Source organism: Sebastes umbrosus, chromosome 6, assembly GCF_015220745.1.
Source record: "Sebastes umbrosus isolate fSebUmb1 chromosome 6, fSebUmb1.pri, whole genome shotgun sequence".
In the NCBI taxonomy this organism is placed as follows: domain Eukaryota; kingdom Metazoa; phylum Chordata; class Actinopteri; order Perciformes; family Sebastidae; genus Sebastes; species Sebastes umbrosus.
In genome coordinates, this window is record NC_051274.1 from 27,069,589 (window position 1) to 27,094,120 (window position 24,532).

At 40.7% G+C, this 24,532-nt stretch overlaps 1 protein-coding gene across 2 annotated transcripts in view; it reads left to right on the forward strand.

The window, feature by feature from the left end:
* celsr3 (cadherin, EGF LAG seven-pass G-type receptor 3) overlaps positions 1–24,532 on the forward strand; it is a 125,538-nt gene that overhangs the window by 45,961 nt on the left and 55,045 nt on the right. Inside the window, exons 4-14 of one of the 2 annotated variants that reach the window (XM_037772995.1) lie at positions 5,681–5,903; positions 9,761–9,876; positions 11,058–11,146; positions 11,430–11,444; positions 11,832–11,989; positions 15,136–15,299; positions 16,406–16,531; positions 18,230–18,399; positions 19,269–19,454; positions 21,566–21,676; positions 22,393–22,561. In XM_037772995.1, the coding sequence (XP_037628923.1) occupies positions 5,681–5,903; positions 9,761–9,876; positions 11,058–11,146; positions 11,430–11,444; positions 11,832–11,989; positions 15,136–15,299; positions 16,406–16,531; positions 18,230–18,399; positions 19,269–19,454; positions 21,566–21,676; positions 22,393–22,561 (1,527 nt within the window). The remainder of the gene's footprint in view (positions 1–5,680; positions 5,904–9,760; positions 9,877–11,057; positions 11,147–11,429; positions 11,445–11,831; positions 11,990–15,135; positions 15,300–16,405; positions 16,532–18,229; positions 18,400–19,268; positions 19,455–21,565; positions 21,677–22,392; positions 22,562–24,532) is intronic. The other variant, XM_037772996.1, reaches the window with a different exon arrangement.

Sequence of the window (24,532 nt, forward strand, 5' to 3'; positions counted from 1 at the left end):
GTACCGATGGATTCATTAGGTTCTCTACTTTCAGGGCTGAAGAAATTAACCATTTAGTCAGTTGGTAGGAAACTAATGAACAACTTTGCTCATAAGTCATTCTTTTAAATTATTTATCAAACAAACATTCATTCTATATTCACTTGTTCCAGCACTCTCAAATGTGAGGGTTTACAGCTGTGCTGTTTTTATCACTGTAAATTGAATTTTTGGGCTTCGGACTGTCGGACGAAACAAACAGTGTTCTTACTGTTTTCAGACATTTTGTAGACTAAATGATAAGTACCTCAAAATTGTACTCAAGTGCAGTACAGTTCTAAGTGTGTGGGTGCGTGTGCTTCTTTGTTTGACTGTGTTGATGCATTAAGCGGTGTCTTGAGCGTCTGGGTGTATGCTTTCTGGTAATTTCATTAGAAAACCATCTGTGTGTGTTCATAAAGTGCTTGTGTGTGTATGTTCGAGGAATTTTAAAGTGCTATCTTGCACCGTTTGTTTAGTAATCACTTGACCTTTGTGTCCCGTGCAAGTCTAAACGCTGAGCAGAATGAGGAAGTACACACTAAAAGCGACTCTCTGTTTGTATGTGTGTGTGTTTCCTATCACTGCTGATCAGCGTAAGTGCCTCGGTGAAGTGGACGCCTTCACACCGTCTGGGCAAAAGACTCGAAAGACTATCGTTGAGTCAGTCTGAGATCACGTCTGAGATCACGTCTGAGATCACGTCTGAGATCAGTCTGCTCTGCTTTACTTCTTCTAATTAGTGTGTGTGTGTGTAGTTTTTTGTTTTTGATACTGTATGTGCGCACTTAGGTGTGTGTTTTTTGTTTTTCTGTCTGTCTTCCCTCGTTGCCAGTTAGTCAACCAGGGTGTGCATAATGAACACGTGTGTGTGTTTAAATCTCACCAGACGCATTATTCATGAGTATTAATGTCTACTTATTTATTTTAATATTAATGAGAGGATCTGAACGGATGAATAAGCGCAACAGACCAAAGCAGTGAAATTGTGCTGTGTTAGAGTGTGTGTGTGTGTGTGTGTGTGTGTTGTGTGTGTTTCACTGTTTAATTGGTTCCCTGTTGTGTGCGCTTACATAGAGGTATATGTTTAATGTTAGAGTAGAGAAAGCTAAACAAGGACAGACAGATGTGATCATATCAACGTCCTTGGGCTATTGTTAGCTGAACTGGGTGTGTGACCGGGTGTCTCACTGTCTGTGTGTGTGTGTGTGTGTGTGTGTGTGTCCTCAGGGTGATTTAGTGGTGGGTGAGAGTCTGTTTGTCAGCCAATAACTGGCAGATATCTGCTGCCCGGTGGCATGAGGAGAGTAGTACTGTAGCATGGCGAAATGGAGTGATGAAGAGGAGGATGGAAGGAAAGAATAAACTGTTATGAAGCGAGTAATAGATGGAGAAATTACATTTTGGAGAGTAGATTACTGTATAGAGATAGGGAGATCGATGGAGGAGTTCTTGAATTGATCAGTTAAAGGAAAGGAGGGATGTAAAGTTTATTATGGGAGTATGACAATGATATTGATGACAGCACATCAAATGAAAGCACTAAGCAATCAGCCAGTAAAGATTTAGAGTGTGCAGGGTAGGACTGCAACAACGAATCAATTTAAATCAATTAGGAAAATAGTTGGCGATGAATTTGGTCATCGATTAGTTAGGTCTATGTTATGACGCATGACACGCTCTGTGGCAGCGTCTCCGAGGGGGCAGTAAGCCAGCCAATGCTGCGGCTTTTGTAGCCCACGTGATGAATTACAGGAAATGACAGCGTCTCCTTCATCTACCATTCGGAGGCAGAGACTAACCATACAGCGCAGAAAAGTGTAGATGCAAACGCACGATTAAAGGTTTTAATTTAAAGACAAACGGAGCAGACAGAAATACCTTCTGTCTGTTTTCTCTCTTCACTATAAGAATAATAATAAACTTTATTTAAAGGTCCAGTGTGTAACAATTAGGGGGATCTATTGGCAGTAATGGAATATAATATTAATAACTATGTTTTCTTTACTGTATTATCACCTGTGTTTTGTTACCTTAGAATGAGCCGTTTATGTCTATATAGGGAGCCGGTCCTCTCCATGGAGTTCGCCATGTTGTACCACCATGCCTCTACAGTAGCCCAGAACGGACGAACCAAACTCTGTTAACTTTTCCTGCCTTTGCCGCAGTCGATAACGTTACATCCTCCTGTCACCACCACTTCCTCTCTCTCTCTTGCTTCACTACTCACTTCCCACATACACACCCTCTCTAAGCACTGGCTCTGCTCCAACTGGCTCTAAAGAAGGCCATTCGCATTCGCGCACCGTAGCTCTCCGACACGCTTGTCACACGGTAGAGCTTCAGTTGGTTGCAATCTCCTCACCTCATCGCTAGATACCGGCAGATCCTACACACTGGACCTTTAAAGAGCACTTTTCAAAGCTCAAAGTGCTTTACAAAAGAAAAAGCAACACATTAAAACAAGGGAAAATAGACAACAAAAAGCTAAAGTAAATGTGAAAAAAGAGACTATTAAGAATAATAAAAAAGAGAGAATTAGTAAATAATTTCCCTCCTATTCTCAGTGCATGGCTGCATCCCTGATGTGTAGTAAAAGAGCATAGTACAAGAACACAAGGAATAAGTTTTGTTTTTTGGATTTTAAAGACACACTTGTGAGTGCAGAATCATGAGTAAAAGAAAAGCTTCCTTTGCTCGCTATCTTCAAAGCTGATGAACACTTCCAGGTTTGTCAGTTTGTATCCCTGACATGGAGGAGGACAGACGGACGCTAATTCAAGCCGTTTATACCTTTGATTCTTGTACCAGCTCTAAATGTTTCACTACTCAACGCATCATACCGCAGGGGGTTCAGTTTGTGTTGTATGTGTCACAGATAGTCAGTATCAGAGTGTGAGCTTTTCCCTCAGTGTGTCTGTGTGTGTGTATGATTTGTGCATTTGTGTGTGTGGCCATGACTAGCCCTCAGGTGTGTGTGTGTGTGTGTGTGTGTGTGTGGGGCTGTGTTTTGACTGTGTTTGTGTCCAATGTCTTGTGTATGTCAGATGATATTTGTGTCCAAACGATCATGAGGAAAGGCGAAGGCTTCTATTGACTTACAACAGCAGTACTGTACGTCATCTGTGCGTGTGTGTGTGTGTGTGTGTGTGTGTGTGTGTGTGTGTGTGTGTGAGGACCCAGCCAGTGGGTACTTTGGCATCTAAAAGCAGCACAAACAAAGTGCCAACAGAGACAGCTACATGATAAAACCCAACAGCCTCGCGGGCAGGGGCAATGATCTGTGTGTGTGTGTGTGTGTGTGTGTGTGAAAGAGAGAGAGAGAGAGAGAGACAGAAAGAAGGGAAATACGAGAGAGAGACTGGATGTGTGTTTGCCTTTGTTTGAGAAAGGAAAAAATCTGTATTGCATCTATTATTAATGTGTATGCATTTTGGTTTGTTTATTTGTTATTTTACCATGAGTGAGTGTGTGTGTGTGTGTGTGTGTGTGTGTGTGTGCCAGCAGGTTCTAAAGTGGGTCCTTAAGGAGCCGTCTGTCTTGAGGCTAGTTTCAAACCCTGTCTGCTCTGTTTATATGGAGGGCATTGGGAGTGGGTGGTTTTGTGTGCAGCTGCTAAATGTCAGACGGTGTGTGTGTCCAAATATGCTCAAGGAGAGGTGAAAACCAAAAAGAACGAGAGAACGTCTACTCCTACATACCTTTTTTATGTGGGTGATTGTGTGTATAGGTGTGTATTTATGTATTTGTGTGAGTTGTGTGGGTGTTTCTGCCTCTCGAGACACTTCAGACAGCCGCTTGTTTGACTGGCAGCCAAATCTGTATTTATTCTCGTCTGCAGATTTGTTTGTGTTGTTTTTTTTTTTTTGCTTTCCACACACTAAAGCAACAGGATCGAAAAATACCTTTTCCCCCTTTTCTCCTGCATACATACACTTCCAAATACTACACACTGAGTATTTTATTTCAACTCTAATTTCGTTGTAGTTGATATTCCGTGTTCATTCGAGGGGTTGTAAAGGTTAGTCCTCTGTAACAGTTGTTCTTACTCCAGCTCCTCAGGAATCAGCACCCTGCTGCTTCCACCGTTTAATCAAGTACTAATTTACATCTAAAGCGTCTGGTGAAGGTAGTTCACTGCCTCAAAGAACACCAGCAGCACTCTGTTGAGCTGTTGACATGGAAAAAGAACCCACAGCTTTATAGATTGGGGCAATTTCAAGACCCTCATGTTAAGTGTCCTTCTTCAAAACCTACAGAAGGCCCTCAGGTCTGCCGAATAGCTGATTGCATTACTGAATGTATAACTTCCATTTCAACATAACTGAAAAGACATGGTCATCTTCTCTGCTGTTTGTGTGTAGTTATGTATGCTTTGCATATTTTTGCAATGCTCTTTGGTGGAAGAAAAAGGAGCAGCTTCTTTTACTTCAGGGTCTTTCTTTTATGGTCTTTCAGGGTTTAACTCAATTATCACACTAATTCAGTAGTTAACAAGGTAACTCAACAATTTTCAAGCTAACTTTACTTAAGCTAGCCCAGCAGATATCAGCCTGAAGGCCTTTACACAGCGGGATGTGAAGAATGAATGACACGAAAATTCGAAAATACTCGCCTGCGAATATTGTACGTCTAGGGCTTTTATTGTGAAAGGTAAGAACAGAAAGAGTGGATCTGGTCTGCGCTGCCTTTGTCAAGGTGGAAAGGAGTAATAAAGTTTGCCGTCTTGGTTCGGACTACGGAGTCTCCTTGGTGCTGTTTCATTATTATATAATATAATTATATAAGCGTCACTCAACCAGTTCCTCACAATGGTTGGTGCCTTTATTCGCCATGCAAAAGGTCAGAACAGCAACCTCTTTTCGCCGTGTAATATTCTCGTTCTGTGTGAAAGTACTCATGACTAAAACAACAGTGCCAAAAATATAATGAAAAAAACATCACCGGTGTGTAACGGCCTTTAGTCAGAACCTTTATTAATATCATCTATAACATTCACCTCAGCTATGATGGAGAGATTATTGTTAGGTGAGTCAAACTAGGTTTTTACATTTAGATTGATACTAGAGGTGCATGTTACATTTTTTAGTTTGGCAGTAGCCATATTTTCTAAGTAGGCAAAGCTAGAGATGGGAGGAATTTAATACCTTCTTAAGAAGAGAATTTTAACATTCAGAAAGTATTGCTCAAATAAGTTGCGTCAGGGAAGACATTTTTTTTTTTTCAGTATCTGCTTCTGCTAATTTAACTTAAAGTATGTTATGCTTTAAGCCTAATGAAAGAAATATTAAAATCAGGACAAAAATTTTGCTCAACAATAATTCAAATTCATCACGTACGCCTCGGGATCTTGACTGGAATTTAAAGTGAAGCTCTGTGGATTTGAAAAATGCTCGGTTGCACAGCATGTGTTTGTTGTGATGGACTTGCCAATGAGTGCAGTGAGGTCAGAGGTTATTAAAATGAATTGCCTGAAGTCTCAGTGGAACAAGCACCAAAATGGCAAAACTGTCCAGATACTGATAGAAAAATCTGCCTCTTTGTTGATCTCCCACTGAGATTTTTGACTTTCCAGTGATTTTGTGTGACAGTGTTCTTGCAATTCCCACTGAGGTTCAACAGAGGTTGAAATAATGAATTCTTCTCATCTTTAACTCCCCAGGTGACCAGTGTGAGTTTGACCGGCGGCAGGGCAGGTGCGTCCCAGGCTTGTGTCGTAATGGAGGGACGTGTCGGGAGCTTTCAGGTGGTGGTTTCCGCTGCGAGTGTCCTGCAGGAGGCTATGAACGTCCATACTGCACCGTCACGGCTCGCTCCTTCCCACCAAAGTCCTTCGCCATGTTCCGGGGCCTCAGACAGAGATTTCACCTGTCCCTCTCTTTAACGTGAGTAAAAAAGTTTTATCTTTTCTTCCTGTCTTTGCTCTCTAAATTTGCTTTTTTCCTACTTTCCTACTTTCCTTCAGCTTCCATCTCTCGTCATCCAGTTGCACTCAGACAGAGATCCATAACCACTCCTCTTTGATTCTCAGTTCTCTTCCTCTTACGGAGTCTCTCTCCTGTTTGCTTTAATCTATTTCATTTCATCTCCGAGATCGATCCTATTATTCATGGTTTCCCTCTCTGCTGCCTCCACTTTCCTCTCCAGTGCGGTTTCTCCTCTCTCTCTCCTCTTTCATCCATCAATTTACTGGTTTCAGTATCATCTCCTTTACTTCCCACTCCCTCTTCTTATCTTACATCTTATCGCTCCTGTATGCTCCTCTCTCAGTCTTTACTGTTTCAGCAAAGGCTCCGAAGGCAAATGCTGCATTTCTGGTGACCCTATGCTCTCTCTGTGAAGGGGTCAGAACTTACAGAAAAGTAATCTCACAGTTAATAATTTAGACTGAAAATAGGCTGCAGCTTTTCCTGTTGAAAGGCGGGCTTCTTCTCCGACCTTTTGCCAGGGCTTTTAAGCTTCTCAGAACATTTGAACTGAAGTTATGAGTTTAAAATCATGTGCTGACCTAGAGACATGTGAGTTAGATCAGATTTGCATGCTTATAAACTTTGATTGGTTCACTAACTAGCAGCAGCCTCAAAGCCTGTTCTGTTTGATTGTAGATGTGACAATATGCTCGAGCAGAAGTCAGGGATCGTCTCTTACTTGAGGTCCTTTGTCTTTGTCTTGCTCGCCCGCCACCACCGTTTCTCTGCTGCTCCATCGCCTCTTGACATACGAGTGGTCATCTATGGGAGATCTGAGTGGTCCTTAAGCGCAGTCAGGGGGGGTTATGAGATTGTTGCCACGGGTGATGTCGTCTAATGATAGTTGCTAAGGTGATGTTGCCCATGGGGTCGTTGCTAGGCTGATGTGGCCACCATGGAGTGGTTGCTATGAGACATTGTGGTTGTGGTATTCTTGCCAAATGAGGTTATTTGCATAAAGTGCAGTGTATAAAGACACTACATGTGATTTGTTCCATTGATCTGTGACCACCAGTTGGGCAGTGATGTTAAGTCAAGGAGTAAAGTGTGATGTTACTTTATGAGAATTGGCGCTTTCTCAAGCCGTAGTCCGTCTGGCCAGTCCGAATCAGAGTGAAATTAATACTTTTGGTTTGTTTTCTATTTAGTCTGTTTCGGTTTCACAGTGCACAAATTAAAGCGGACCAAATAAAAAAAATGATTTCCTGAGGGGTGTGTACGAAGGAGCAAATTTATCTTTTTCGTCTCGAGAGCTCCTACTTCTATGCAGGGAATCACAGACTTATACTTATATGTTGCTGTCGAAGTTTTTGTCAAGCAAACATCGGATTTCTGCAGAAGTCCAGGTCAGTCCTCTTTCACTCATGTTAACCTGTGCCCATCTCAACAAATGCCCGCACAGGCAGCGTGCGTTTTGATTCGCTTGAAAACAGTCCGATAGGACGTCTCGCAAGTGGTTTTGGTCCGCACCAGAGTACGATTACTGCGTTCACAACTGCCCAAACGAACCGCACCAGAGTTTGATTAAAATGGACTAAATGTTGGTTTGTGAAAGCGCGTTAAAGCCGTCTACACATGATCAGCGGTAAAATCGCTCTGCGCTGGCTGTGCCATTGTTTTCCTATAGAAATATAGGTGCCGCCCAACTAGGTGGAAGCTCGACTCTTGGCGTGGCACACCGCTCAAACTCGCCAATGAGTGCTGCGCTCAAAGTTAAAATTTTTTCAACTTTGATCTTGGTTGCCGCTGACCTTTCAAAGTGCAACCGCTTTGAAAGTTGGACTGCTAGTGAGAGGTGATCTTGGACCATTTCCATTTAGTTTTTGGTCTGCATCAGAGTACGATTACTGCGTTCACAACCGCCAAAACGAAACGCACCAGAGTGTGATTAAAATGGACCAAATGTTGGTTTGTGAAAGTTTCCTAAGAGGTTATGTGGTAGAATTTCTCCCCTGGAAGACTCCCATGTAGACAAGTGTTGGCAGCAATGGGGGCAGTTTAGTTAAAATTCCCAACAGCTGAAGTGAGTAAAGTTCTTTCCTTTCAACAACTACAATCAAGGTGCTCTTGAGAAAGGAGGGGCTGTTGTTGAACGGGTACTCTATGGTCTTTTTCAGCACTGCCCTGCTCCTCATTCAGTCGAACACATTCACATCTGGGAGCTTCAACTTCAGTCTGCAGGATCAACTACAGATTCAGTGCCTTTCTGTGGTGCTCTATGGCACCACATTAATAGATTTTGCCTTTTAAGACAGTGAAGCCTTTGATCTTGTTCCTATTGTTGCTGTGCAAAGTTACTTTAAAGTTATCTGATGTGGACTGATTCACTAGTGTCCAGCTCTACAGTAGACACGCTGACTGTCAGGCTTCTTCCCCTGACATCAGTGTTTTATTTAGCCTCCTGTTTGCTGCCAGCTACACTCGTTGGCCTGATTTTCACATCAGGGCCAAACAGGACTCAATCATTATTCATGTCACTAACTTTCTCCCACAGCATTTCATTTCTCCACTGCAAAAAATCTTACTTTCTCATCTTTCATCCAAAAGCTGCTTCAGACGTTTTTCTGTAGTTGTAACTCTGCTTCAGAAAGTATGACGGGTATTATGTGGCTCTGTTTTGGCTGTGACAGTATAGATATGTCCCTATACTGCAAAATTGTGATGTATGCAAATCATGTCGGGGAGAATTGGTGCACAAAGGTGCTGAAGCTATGTTAGAAGTTGTCAGTAGCTGCTGAGCCAAAAGCATGGGGGAAGTAAACATTTGACAATTTTGAGGTTTATTGCTTTGAAGAGAAACAGTCATCTTATAGTAAATACACAGTATTTGTTTTCATCCTCTCTGCATCTTCACTTCACTGAATCCACTCACAGTCACCGTTTACTCTGGCAAAGCTCAGGTTACACTATATTTCGACTATTTTTGGTAGCTTGAAGAAATTATATCTGCATACTATGATAGGATGCTAAAGCACTGTTGGAACTACAGCAGAGCCATGAAAACAAGACACATGCCTGCTATTGAATAACCCTGGGTTTATTTTAGACAATGACAACATTCTCAGATAACAGTATAAAATTGTCATAACGGAAATGGTGATGACATGCTCTCCTCCACAGTACAGTATTTCTAACACTGCTTTATTGCAGTAACGCGTCTATTGTTACAGTCACATTGATCCCTGGTGGATGTTTAAGCCAAGCATGTAAAATGCAGATAGAAAGTAAGAATAAGCCGGAATATTCTTCTTCAAGGACTTGATTTTGAGCCACCAGTTAATAAACCAGCAAGTAAGACATTTATTTTCAAAACATTTTATGATGAGAGTGGACATTTTTTGCAGTGGGAATCTTTCTGCATCTTGTTGCCAGGAGGTAAGATTTGTCATCTGTGCTGTAGTATCAAAAAAAACTAAGAGTTCTTTTGATCAGCGTGTGTTAACATGGCAGCCTTGGCTTCGGCACGTCCCCTTGGCCTTGCTATGGAAAATAGACTAGTGGAGTGAGTAGAAGCCTGCAGCAACGTGGTTTAAAAATGTAGTGCAGTTTGAATACCTCTTGTTCTTCCATACTAAGCGTATGAGGAGGCTTGAAGGAGTCGATTTTGTTTTGTAATGTGAAATTAGATATTGTATGGGTCAAATGTTGCATTAACCAAGCCAGAGTTAAGACTGTATTGTACTGTAGAAATATAATAATACTCATATTGCATACACTATATTCATCAATAAACTTATTATAGACGTGGGTTTCTGTGTGTGTGCATTTTCTAGTTTTGCCACCCTGGAGAGCAGCGGTCTTCTCTTCTATAATGGACGTTTCAATGAGAAACACGACTTCATCGCCTTGGAGATTCAAGAAGGACAAGTGGTGCTCAAATACTCCACAGGTACGATATGTCTTCATGTGTGATTGTGCTTCTGTGCTCTAGTATTTCTCTGTTTATAAGGACCATACATTCCCACGGGGAAAGAATGATGTGGCTCCAAAGAGTTTCAGGGGATGCTCAGTGAATAGACGAAGATTTCTTTAGTCAGTTAGTAGTTTATTTTAATGCTTTTTTCATGCTGAATGACTTATTTCTAAGAAACTTAGTATGAGCACATCTCTGGTAAACATAAGATTTAAAGTGGTGCTTTTCTGCGATTCTTTGTGGAGAAACTCAGTTTTACAGATCTGTTGATTAAATCAACTAATCGATTAGTCATCAAAAACGTATGAATGTAAGTCAATTAAGAATTTCTTTGGTCAAGGACAGTGCTAGTTATTACATTAGCTATCAAAAGAAGATCACATAGAATAGCCTAAATGTGTGATTTGGCTAAAGAGATAGTTCAAAGATACAGTACTTTTGGGGAATTTTACTGTTTTTACCAGAGTCAGAGACTAATAAATGCCTTAGGACAGACCTTGTTATGTATTTGGTGTAGTCTGAAGTTATGTCAAACAGCAATATTAGGCTATATTGACTCAATTGTTGAGTGTCTATGGGATCAAATAACATCATCATGTTTCCATAGACATCCAGGGATTGAGCAAAACTAATCAAGTAAATTCAGGGGGCGGGGTACAGTCTCAGACTTCGAAACCCCTGGATAAGATGGTTAACTTCCAGTCAGGGACTTCAGCAAACATGTATATACTGTAGTATATACAGTAGTTCAGCCATCGTATTCCTACTGCTTCTTTACCATGCTGACCATTGCCAACAAATTAACAGTATCAGACGTACTGCCTCTGAAATCATTACCATCCATACACCTGAGCCGTCACATGCAGAGCACTCAAGATAGCATGTGACACCGATCCCCGCTTTGGCAGGAGTTTTCTTTTCTTTTCTATTTATAAAAAGACTATTTATCTATTGAGACTTAGCCTCAGGGAGTGAATGCTGTCAGTCAAAAGCTCACAAACATGATAAGCTAAGAAGCTGCAGTTATTTGCACATATTGTATATACACACATATATGTTTGGTAAAGCTGGAAATAAAGATATAAGATAGAGATGTGCCTGTAAATTATTAATATTACCTGCTTATGTTTTGACACACGTCTTCCGTCTGCCTGCAGGCGAATCGTCCACTCAGGTGAGTCCCTTCCTGCCTGGCGGGGTGAGCGATGGCAACTGGCATACCGTTCACATCCACTACTACAACAAGGTGCGTTTATGTGTCATAAACCATTTAGATTTTTGATCTTTCCATTTTGCATTTCTGATGTCAGTTATCCTTTGAAGTTTTTAGGTGATTATTTGTGCTGCTCTTCTGATGCGTCAGCGGAATAGTTTCTCAGCCTTCGTGCCTACGAAGCACTTTAAACTGAGATGGAGTGTTTGTGTGTGCATACCGTTATGTATGTGGGCGTTTACTTGTCACCATTTCATTCATGCATATTCGCCGCACATCTCCTTTAATTTTCTTCATGTTCTTTCATTTTCCTCAGCCGGCTACACGCTATGTGAGTATGAGTGTGTGTCAGGGTGCACATACTGTACACTTCCTTCTTTCTCTTTCTCTCTGTTTCTCCTTCTGTCTTTCACCAGCAGACAGTAAGTGAAGAGTGAATGTGTTGTCTATCTACTTTTACTCCATTATTTTCCCACCCATATTCAGTGTCTGTTGTGTCTCGTCCTACTAACTCAAGTTTTCCCCTTTTCTTCCTAACATGATGTACAGTAGAGTGTGGATACTGAATATAGGCTGTTGTTTTGTAGTGTTCGACTGCAGTGATATAAACTCTTTAGTAAATGCTGTTGTTCTTGCATGTTGTCCGGTGTGATGGTGTGTCTTGTTTTTGTTCTTTGGGACTGTGTTGTCAACCTTGTGTGTGTGTGTGTGTGTTCAGCCCAAGCGCAGTATGAGCGGCGAGGCCCAGGGTCCGTCAGATGAGAAGATTGCTGTGGTGAGCGTTGACGACTGTGATACGGCGTTGTCGCTTCGCTTTGGTACACAGCTCGGAAATTACAGCTGTGCTGCGCAGGGCAAACAAACCAGCAGCAAGAAGTGAGTTTATCTTTTTTTCACCTCTACCATCTTTTGTTCCTGTATTTATACCTTTGGTTTCTTTAAAGGGGACATTTCATGTTCATTTTCAGGTTCATACTTGTATTTTGAGTTTCTACTAGAACATATTTACATGCTTCAATGTTCAAAAACCACATTATTTTTCTGATACTGTCTGTCTGAATATACCTGTATCCACCCTCTGTCTGAAACGCTCCGTTTTAGCGCCCGCCTCTTTAAGATCCCCTCCTGAAAAAAGCCCAGTCTGCTCTGATTGGCTTGCGAGAAAAATATGGTGCACTTTTTAAAAAGGTAAAGGTGGAATCAGAAGATAACACCAAAAGCAGTGTTGCTGTAATACATATGCACTTGCACAAATGTAGTATAACACAATCTTGTGTGTCATTGCAATCACACCATGTTGAATTCATCATAGAATTAATTTTAGTCGCATGTCGGACATTTATGAAATAACTATGACTCAGAAAAGCTCAGTGAACAAATGTATTCAGCTAAATTCTTCCAGAGATCTCTTTTACCTCCAGCGCAGGAACTGAAAGACTGTGAATAGCCACTGACCCTGAGCTGTGGGTGGTGTTTGCACAGGATGTGCCAGCTTCTTGGCAAAGACGACTTTAACAGGCTTAACAGATATTCAAAGGCCGTTTTCACTAAAACCAATAAAGATGGTCTTTGTGTGTAGCAGCACACCGGCCAGCTGGCAGCTGTTGGTATAAAGATTGTTAGATTACAGGTATTAACAGGTAAATAATGTTGAGTGATTAGTGGTAACATTATTATACTAAGTAAGAAATATTGGCTTTGATGAGTATGCCTGTCAGACAATCACTATGCAACTTTGGAACTAATTGTTGTATCCATTTACAAACAATTGAGGATGTGCACACAGCTTTGTAGAATAAAACACATGACTAAAGCCCTTTACACACCAGGGGCGTGACGGATAAACAACACGAAAATGCAAAATACTCACCTGCGAATATTATATGTCTAGGGCTTTTATTGTGAAAGGTAAGAACGGAATGAGTGGGTCTGGTCTGTGCGTACTTTGGCGCAACTCAACCCGTTCCCCACAACATGATTAGTTGATGCCTTGTCATGTTGATCTCATGATTAGCTCTTTTTGCCATTTTGATTTGTTTCTAGCCCCAGGTCCCCAAGATAACATGTATAATGGCAGTTTCATGTTATTGTGTGTTATTACATGGCTGTGTTGAAAGCTCGATTCTGATTGGTCAATCACTGCGTTCTACGGTCTGTTATTTCTTACGTAGTTCTAATGTCTGACTCTGCCAGACCATTTTTGTGTCAAATTATTGATTTCTTAAGTAAGTAGCTGTGTAATAAGCGGGATAATGTACAGCTAGCATTGTCATTGTTGTGAAATAAACCCCAACAAGGCGATGCGGCACCCTGACGCGTATAATAAATGCATGTTATCAAGGAACAGAGAGAATGATGTGATCAAATTTAAGAATATCACAATTTCAGCATGGTTTAAACAAGCTTGTAAGCTGATCACAGCTTTAAAATGAAAAGTAGGTGTAACATGCCATTTAATGCAGATTTAAGCAGTCTAATCTGTTAAAGCTGAAACTTTAACTGAGACTGTTGCTGTTGGAAAGGATTTTGGTTTTTAGTCAGATCGGGGTGATGAGGTGACTGTAGCAGAAACCTTCAGGGACCTGAGGCTTTAACGAGGCACGACTGTCTGACTTATTCATGCCCCTTCATGTCTGTCTGTATCTCTTGTTACTCGTCGGCTCATTCTGCTTGATGTTAATGTTCATTCATTGTCATCGCTCTCTGCTCGTCTCTCTCCCACTCGTTCTCTTATGAACATTCAAATTGACAGTTTTAAATCCACTACGTTGCTTTTAAGTGTCTGCTCTGTTTGACCTTGTCAGAGTTTTGTAGTCGACTTGTGGTGTGTGTCTAACAAACTAAATGTCTATATGTACGTCGCCAACAAGTGCATAACACACACACACATATTCACACATGCACTCAAAAAGCACCCTGTCATAGTGTTGATGTCTGGCCTTGCCTCTGTAAGCTGTAATCACGTTGGCTGTGTGCTGTCAGCGCTAAGTGAGGCTGAGAGAAGAGAAGACAGATCAAAGAGGAAGGCCTTCAGCACTCTTCCTCTATTCCTTCTCCATTTCTCCATTAACAGCTTGCCCTCCTCTCTCTCTGTCTCCACATCTAATGACACTCTCTGTTGATATTTGCTGTAAAATCGCACTTAATCTCTTGTTTGTGCGGCGCCTTTTGTCTCTCTGGGTTCCTTTCGATTCGCATTCCACTGGCGTTTATTGGCTCGGCACGTGACGTGTGTCGCCAAAGCGAGCTTAAAAGAAAAACCTCACGTTTGAGGAAATAAAAGATAATGCTCTCAAAATGACAACACAACTGTTTCTCTTGTTGTTTTTTCTTTTCGCTCATGCAGTCCCATAGCTGTTGTCCGCTACATCGTCCTCCTCACATTTCCCCCGTTTCTTTCCCTCCACCCGTCTTCCATCTGTCATCCGCCTCTACGCTTGTTCTCTCTTGATATTTGCTGTAACTCAGACTTAATCTCTTTTTTGTTCATCTGCCTCCCCGGCTGTCTCCACTGTTTTTCGTCTCCTTTTTTATGCCTGCTGCTTTGCTACTTGTTGTTGACGTCCCCTAACATCTACATCCTTTCTACCTCATGTCTCCTCTCTCCCTCTACCTTGTCATCCACCTTTACCTCGTCTCTCCTGATATTTGCCGTGTCTCATATTTAATCTCCTGTTTGTTCACTGTCTCTCCTTTTCTTTCTTATCTTTTCAATTTCTCTCGTCCCCTGCTGTTTCTACTATTACCCTCAACATCATCACTGTCATCTCATTTCTCTTTAACTGTTATTCTCTGAATTCTCGTTTTTTTTCTTTTGACATTTACCTCTGATGACGCATTTAATCTCTGGGTTTGTTTAATCCCTTTGCCTCTCTCATACCCTCTTTTCATGTTTTTCCCTTTCTTACCCTCCCTCCCTTCATCCTTCCCCTCCATCCTTGGGGGATAATCCTCCATTCCTTCCTTCGTTTCCTCTCCACCGTATTTACTCCTCTTTCTCTTTATCCCCTCCTCTCTCTCAGGTCTCTGGACCTGACTGGTCCATTGTTTCTGGGCGGAGTTCCCAACGTACCGGACAACTTCCCGTTTGGCACCAGGGAGTTTATCGGCTGTATGAAGGAGCTGCACATTGACAACAAGCCGCTGGACTTGGCTGGGTTTATCGCCAACAATGGAACGCTCCCCGGTCAGCACTGCTAAACATACACCCCTAAACAAAACCCCTGAGCAATGACACATTTACGATGTCCACAAATGCCAATTTGGCCCTCATTTTTAGTTGTTTATTAAAATAAACTGATACAAATCACTGTAATTAACCCAATTGTGCCCAAAGATTTTATTTGTTCACATTTGTTCATGATTGGGCAATTTGGGGCAAATATCTAACAGTACAACTTTGACATGTTTAAATCACATCTAAAATCACACATTTATCAATAGTCAAAGTCAGGATTTTTGTAAAAAAAAAAAAAAAGGAAAAACGCTAACATTGTGTAAATGTTTTCCATATGAACTATTTTTTTACACTGCATATGTGTGCATATCTTTGATATTCATGAGTTCATAGACATCAAATACTTGGTATAGTTTCTGAGATAAAGCCATTTTCTTAACATACTATATCTAGTATTTGGGCACATGGGACTACTGTTTTTTCCTAAAATATAATGGAGTATATTGCATATAACAGTAGTCCCTCATGTGCCCCAATACCAGATATAGTATGATAAGAAAAACTCACTTTTCAACGGTGTGGCCAATTTTGAAAATGTCTTCACATATGTGCTTAGGCAAGCCCAGAGAACACTTCCACCAAAGGAAATTTAAAATGTCAGTTGTGGGCACAAATGGGTTAAGTGAAGCATCTCCTCAGGCTAGTAGTTAACACAATAGTGTATTTGTGTTGATTTATTGTGAGATAAACTGAAAATATTAATGAGAGGTTTTAAAAAATTAGGTTCAATATCCCATCTTTGTGTATTGTTATGCACTCATGAACTTGATTTGATGTGATTTTTCAAGTACAATTTAAAAATTTAAACCAAAGTTGGATGCTACTGTAAAGGCCATTTGAATCTTGAGATCCTACTGTAGTACAGAGTGCAAAGATTACCCTCTAAGTATGCATATTAGTAACTGAAAATCGTTTTATGGAGCGGCATTAACATCATGATTTATCAGCTTACCATGGCATCACATTTCATTTAATGCATTTGCTGAGACACACATCATGGTGATACATTTTTGGGGACTTGATCGGTGATGTAATGTCTCTATTGCTTCTTCTAGGCTGCAGCGCCAAGCTTTCCTTCTGTAAGTCCAACCCCTGTCAGAACGGAGGAACCTGCAGGGTGAGCTGGGAGACGTTCTCCTGCGACTGTCCCCTCGGGTACGGAGGGAAGGACTGCAGCCACGGTGAGAAGCTTTATGAGTTTATTTTCACCCTGCATGTTGCATTTTCAACCAATGACAACCTTCAACAATGCCACATTTATTGTGCCGCTTTGGTTTAATTACCAATAACAAGCAAGAGATAATTGGCAGTTTCTGTCTGACATTCTGTGGCCTTTATTTGTCAGCAGTAATTATACTAATAATGCCACTTTAATTAGTGAGTCATTTACTGAAGTTATCTATAACTTTTATAGTTCTTTGTTATTTAAACTTTGGCTGAATTACAGAAATGTAACCTGTTTTAATGGGCTGCTTCACATTTTCATACTTCAGTAGTTTAGACTCAGAAGTGCTACTTCATTCATTCATTCAGGTTAATGCCTCAGTCTGCACTTCAGCATGTTTTCCCTCTGGACCAGGATTAATTCCTCATTTTGTGCTGAGCTATCACAGCTGTAGGCTTTTAGACTATATGAGTAAAGTGAGTGTGTAAGTGAAATGCATGTTCATGGATGGATGGATGGATGGATGGATGGATGGATGGATGGTTGGATGGATGGTTGGGTGTCGACCTCTGAAAGTATTGACTGAACGAACGAGGTGAAATAGATGATTCACTTTAATTCTATTTACTGGAAACTGCAATGCATCACACTGAGACTGTGGTATCATGATTCATGAATAGTCACTACACTTAGCATTAGGGCTGGGATGATACACTTACCTTCTGATTCGATATTATCACGATAATGTATTACGATTTTACAAATATTGCGATTCAAGATTACGATTTATTGCGATTTTTGTTAACTTCTTTTACATTAGACTATGGGGAAAAGTTGAATCATGCACTGAATCTCACATTTCTCTAAATTGATACAGTAAAAATTCTTGAGTTTGTGTCTGTATGTAGTCAGAGATGTCCTGACGTTAAATATATCAGTCATTGTTAGGCATTATTTATTAATTTTTTTCCAGTAACCCAAAAATCAAATAATAGAAACATTTCCCTCACAAATTAGTGGTATTTTCTTTTTAATTTATAAGGAACGTGTAATGTTTTATACTGTTGGTGAATATAATCCAATCAATCTTATTTCCATATATGTACTTGGTATATACAGTTCCCTTTGTTAACACCTTATTTTGAAAACCGGATGTAGTCACACATGTATACTTCCGCTAATTTCGCCAAGTCCTTCTCTAGCTCTCCCGTCAGCTCCGTTCTCTTTATACGTCCATGGTCAGCTCCATCGAGGCCATTTGAATGCATTTAACATAAATGTCAGTATATGGGTGCTCTACAGTTGTAGCGTCGACCGATTTGACCACGGAGATTTGAGTGACAGCTGGCTTGACCGCACGGTACCGCAATACGAAGACGTTTACTTTCCCTGGCGAAGTTTGCATGCAGCTTTTGCCGTGATGTCTAGCTTGGCTTTTCTGTACTTTACTCGTGTTACATACTTTGGATTTAAAATGTGAGGGTGCAGGTCGTATCTCCGCGGACCCTACGCCGTTTTCTGCTTTCTCGCTTCGACTCGCATCGGCTTTGGTTTGTTTTTTTTTATGGATATGAATGTGGAATCTGTTTATAGAGATTAGCGCATCCCTAATTATTTTTGCTTGGTCAAATTCTTTTTTCAAATTACATCTTGTGGCTGTTCTGGACATTGCAGTACTTTTTATTGACCAGCTTTCTCTCACCCTCCACCTCAGTGATGCCACACCCGTATCGCTTCCTGGGTAACAGCGCCCTCTGGTGGGACCTGAAGAACGACGTGACCATCTCCACGCCCTGGTACCTCGGCCTGGTGTTCAGGACCAGAGCGCGAGAGGGGACACTGCTGCAGGCTCAGGCTGGCCAGTACACCAGCCTGCTGTTCCAGGTGCGCATACACTACTAGAACATACTTGTACATTAATGTATCACTGAAAAATGAACTGTGATGGTTTCATATTAATAAATGAGACTATGGCTGACATAGTTGTCAACTTTCAAGTCACACCAGGCTCAATGGAGTTTCTTAAAACGAGACCACATTTCCAATAAACCTTTCCTTATTCCTAGAGATTGTTGCCACAGTGCCTCTCTCCCTCTCTGGCTGGTAGTTTTTCTTTTTGGCTCTGCTGAAGAGGCTCTGCTTAACATAACAGTGTTTTTCCTTTTACCATTGCCAGAAGCTCCTAAAGGCTTAGCTGCATTAATGCTAAAACACAAATGGCAGCATCATCTTCCACTTGTGAACCATAAACAATTTGATATTGTGATTTAAATCAATGCTGCACATTTTAAGCCAAATCTCATTAGGCGGCATAGGATGTAAAACACAGCGTGGGCTGCTAAACGTGTTAGCGGCGGTCACGTTGATTATAGGAATTATACTTACTGTATGTCTCGTGTTTATTGTGGTTCTATTCAGTGTTTTAATACTACACATTATCCTCTTCTATACAAAACAAAAGATGTTGAAATGTCTGGTGTTATCCTTGACATGATGTACAGTTTGCATTTACATTTCCCACATTTCTACATCCAAAGACAGGATTGAATTAGCAGCATCTTGGCAGAAGTGCAGCCAAGATTTCACACTCCCACACACACAAACACACACACACAGTCACCTCTCAGTCTCCTCTTACCTACCAGGCAGGTTATTTTATTCTTTTACTGTTTTCAGTTTGTTTCTTCACACTCTCTCTTTTTCTCTTTTGTTTGCTGTTTGTTTGTGTGCTCGTGTTCCTCGATCCCTCTCAGGTAATAAATGGTCAGCTGGTGTTCTCGGTAACCCGGGGTTCGACCAGACCGGTGCGTTTGCGGTTGGATCAGGTCCTGGTGGCCGACGGCCAGTGGCACGACCTCCAACTGGAGCTGCGAGACGTCCGCAGCGGCCGTGAGACGCGCTACGTTGCCACTCTACGGCTTGACTTTGGACTCTATCAGGTAATAATGTGATACAACCCTTGAAGGGAAGGTTTTTAGGATGGAAGTTTTAAGGGCAGCAAGTCTTAAAATACTATAAATGCAGTTATTAGAAGTCTGATTTGCCCTGCGGTCACAGATTTAAATGAATAACAAGGATTTCATCACATCTGCTGCACTAAATCAAACAGACTTAATTTCCCTTAACAATTAATTTTCTGGTGTCCTTTTTTTCTTCCATAACAGATTCACAACCTTAATTGACTTCAATTGGAAACAGGCATTTTTTCCAGCTCTAATTCTTTGATTTCATTTTGCTGTTTGTAATTTGCAGATCCTCCGATGGACAACATTTTTTCTGCCTATTAAGTAGAAAACTCTAATTTGAATTGTAAAGTATTTAATAAGAATGAAGGCAAGAAATCCTTTTTTTTTAATATCCTCTAATCTGAAATATCTCCATATACGCAGACTTCTTCCTCACTTCCTGCTATGAGCCAGTACGGTGCAGGAGATTGCTGCAACAGATATGAGCATATTAGCAAATCATTTACATATAATCTTGCTTTCAGTCAGATTAGTGTCAAAGCAGGAAAGATTCTGCACATGGCATGAAATAATTCCTCAGCATGGTTTCAAAAATGTTCCATAAACTAGTTTGAAACAGGAATAAGGCAGATCACTTCAGAACATTTCCACTGGGAACCAGTGATATTATCACATTATCTTGCCAAAAACTACAGTTCTTCGAAAGGCCACTTGAGGCTTGCTCCAAAAATGTTAAAATGTCAAAACGCCGACTTTATAGCAGAAATAAACATGTTTACAGAAATTATATTAAGGCTTAAAGTTCGTCATAATTAAGGGCGTGGCCGCTTTCAGTGACAAGTGGGTGTTGTACCAGGTCGCTAGCTGCTAGCTGTCTGCTCTGCTGCGTCACCCCGGTCCACCTTTTCCATTTTACAGTCCTGGATGGTATTATCCCATAACCTTTTTTTTCCTTTTCGTTTCAAAGAAACACACACAAATATGTTCACAACACACAGACATTTTGTAACCCTGGATGGCCTCAGTCTCTCTAAAAAATGGGCTGGTAATCCTAGTTTCCCTAATCTGTAGTGGATTAATATTTCAAATTGTACCACATGATGTCTGTTTGAAGTGTGCGCACATGTGTTTATATGAGGTATGTACACACGTGACAGTAACATGCACACAGAAGAGAAAACACACTCTGTATTATTGTCATCTTTGGCTTTGTTTCGGCGAAACGACATGTTTTGTTTTCATGCTGATTTAATTCTTAAATTATCTGCCAGCAAATTATGTCTTTTCATCTTTTTATTGTGGTTCACCAGGCTATTTATTCTTCAAAGTGCATCAAGTAACACTTAGAGTAAATAGTGCAGAAAACATTTTAAAATAGGAAATTATTAAACATTATTGCTGCCAATTAAACAGTAATTGCCTTTGAACATTTTTGGCATGCGTGCAGCTGTTATCAGCCAGATCTCAACCTCCATTTTAGCTTCTTCCACTGCTGCTGAAAACGGTGATAAATGGGGCTCATTGATTATTTTTTCGTGGTTGTTGCCTGTCAACATTGCCTCACACACGGTCAGTGTTGAGTATTGACCTTCTCCACAATGACTGCATGTTATTGTTTTCTTTTATTTAATAAAGTCAATCATTCACTCTGCGGTTCCCCTCATCCTCCCATCGACTGAAACCTGGCTGCTCATTGATATTGTGGTAAATGAAAATATAGAAAAACATGACTTCTAGTTGGTGATCAGAAAAAAAAAAGGAAAAACATTTGTATCTTCTTTCTAGTTTACTGTATAGACTTTTCATGCTGTAAACTAATAAAATATGAATTTCTCATTGTATATTTTTACACAAGCCTTTGTGGTTGACAATCTCTTTCCCTCGCTGTGGCTCATTTATTCATCCCTTATATTGACTACCTTAAAATATTCATATCAAATAAATTACAGAGTTCTTCTGCGTTGTCAGATAATGGTATTCAAATGTGCTCCTTGTGTATCTTTGTTCAGCTGTTGAGTTTGCATACAGCTATTAATAATAATAATCTTTGCCCTTCCTTTCCCCCCTCTTTCTCTCCCCATTAGGGAACAGTGATAGTGGGAAATGAGATTCATGGTTTGAAGGTGAAACATCTGCATGTGGGAGGAGTGCTGGGCTCTGGAGAAGTCCAAAACGGAATAAAAGGATGCATACAGGTGAGGATGGATGAATGGAATTTATCATGTTTATTGATGGATGAAGGAAGCTGGAAATATTAAGCACATAAGAGATGGAAATGGGCTAAAAAACAAGTTTGGGATAGAATGATTTCTGTAAATGAATGAAGCTGCCAACTTCTCTTTTTTTCAATATATTTTCGGGTTGTCCGACCAGTCATCCCTCCGTCCGTACGTCCCTTACTTGTGAATGCAATGTCTCAGGAACGCCTTGAGCGAATTTCTTCAAATTTGGCACAAACGTCCACTTTGACTGCACATCGGAGAAGTTTGCTTTCAGGGCTGCCAGAAATCTCCTTAGGTTTAGGCATCAAACCTACTTTGTTAGGTTGAGGTAAAGATCATGGTTTGAGTTATAAATTAAATTATACATTATATTAAAATAAACCCATTCTGGCAGAAAGCCCTGAAGGCAAACTTCTCTCATATGCACTTTGACTCAAGGACGAACGGATTAGATTTAGGTTGTCAAAGGTCACTGCGTCCGTCCCATTCTCTTGAAAGCGATATCAAGAATTCATATGCTTATTATAACAGTTTCACACAGATGTCTAACAGGATAAAATAATGAAGTGATGATAATGATGTGATGACATTTTGGACTGACATGGATGTAAACTGCAACTTAACTGGTTGGCGGAGTCGTACAACCACGAGTTTACCTCTAACATAAACCTCTCTCTCTCTTTCTGCAGGGCGTTCGGTTGGGTGTACGTCCTGACGCCCCTCCCCTGCCACGCCCGTCGAGAGCTGTCAAAGTAGAGACCGGCTGTAACGTTGGCAACCCCTGCGTCTCGTCTCCTTGCTCCGCTCACAGCCGCTGTTCCGACCAATGGGAGCGGCACACCTGCGTCTGCGAACCTGGTGAGTGAACAGAGAGACGATGCTGGTGTGGTAGACGAGGTCGAAGATGCTGTCCTTGAGGACTGGGGCACGACATATTCGCTCCCAGCCATGAATTTACATGCGATATTATGAGGCTCTCCAGTGTTCAGACAGTTTGAGCGATTGACTTCTTGCTCAGGAAAACATTGATTGTTAAATTTTCATTTATGTAACTGCACAGCATAATAATACAAGCAGCAGAGAAGGAGCGATGCTGCTTGGCAGCAGTGAGAGAAATTGTGCAAGAGTAAATTTAGCCGTGTCAGTTCTCGTCTATCTGCACCATTAGTGAAATGGTACTCTTCGGGTAATGGTGTTGTAGCTGTGTGATTGACTGTATGAGTCTGTGTTGTTGTTTTTATTATTAAGACTTAAGACTGGTGGATAACAGAAGTATTTACAAGACAAAAGTATTCACAAAACAACAACACAGACAGGAAGACATTGAGACATACAAAAGAAACAAAAAGTGGGTTCCTGTCATGCAGTGTTGAGCAAGCATACTGTGAGGTATTTTGTCACTGTGGGTTGTCAGATTGGGGTTGGGAGGATTTGAGTGAGTGAGGCTGTGTAGAGAGGAGGCAGCTGTGGATAAACTGCAGGAAAGGAGACCAGGTGTTATGTGTCGGGATCAGATTGTCCTTTAGGGTGGCTGTGAGCTTTTCTAGGTTTGAGTTGTCCGTTAACAGATTGAGCCAATGGTTGATTGATCATTTCATTCTGTCTTTCCAGCATTTCCCCTAGGTTGACTGCTTTGGGTCAATATTCTCCACTATTACCTTCAGCCTACGGCATTTTACACTGCATAAATTAGCCTGGCGGCTAGCGGTCTTTCCCTTACTCATGGCTCTTCTATTCTTACTTGGTTTAAATTACAGAGTAGACAGAGCACCACGGTTGAATTTCTGATCATTGTTGAAACAAAGCAGCTAATATTGGTAGTGAGATCAACAAGTTAGCGGACTGCCGAGTGTTTGAATGCCATCTGTGTGTGCGCGCACAACTCCGCTCTTGGAGAATCACAGAGAGGAGAGAAACTAGCTTGACAGCAAAACGCAGTAATGACTCTCACACTGAGCTGAAATGAAAAAAAAAATCTAATATTTAGTTTCTTTTTAAATATGTAATCGGGAATATGTAGAGGAGAGATGGCCTAACAGAGAGATGGAAGGGGAGAGGGGGATGCTGAGGTTGAGGATGTCGGACAGGTTTACCATGACCTCCGCCCAGAATCGCCCAACTACTGTGCATCGCCAGAATGCATGAATGAGCCTGTGTTGTAATAATAATGTGTTTTAATATCAGTGTTTTTAAGATATGTAAGAAAAAAAAGTTGTGAAACAAGATAGATTTTTTTCTTTTTAAATTACTTGATATTAGTAAATTATTTAAGTTTGGCAGAACAATGTTCATTTATTAATTTTGCTGTTTAAAAATACTTAAATAGTGCTTAAATTATTAGTTGCTGTTAACAAATAATTAATCGATAAAGCAATCAAAAAACAATTCTGATAATCAATTCATGGTTTAGATCATTAATCTGATGGCTAAAGATGCTAGTTCCATCTGAATATTTAGGATTTGCTGCTTTTCTCTATTTTATTTTATCATAAATTTAAAATGTATAATAATTTTTTATGGTAACAATTTGAAGATTATGGTATGATCAGCATGTTTCACTATTTTTACTAAACAATTCATCGATTCATATCAAAATAGAGGATTAATTGACAACATAAAAGGCTTATCAAGTTAAAGACAGTTTAAGGAACTGGCATGTCTGCTAATCTCTTGCATCTCATCCTTTTTTGACTTTGCCAATGAGTAAATTAAATAGGCTGTCTAAGTGACACTGCCAAGAACGATTTTCCACTTCAGTCATGCATGAATGCGTGTTAACCTCTGCGCCAGGGAAATGGTCCTAATATTCTGGATGTGAGAGTAAAAGAT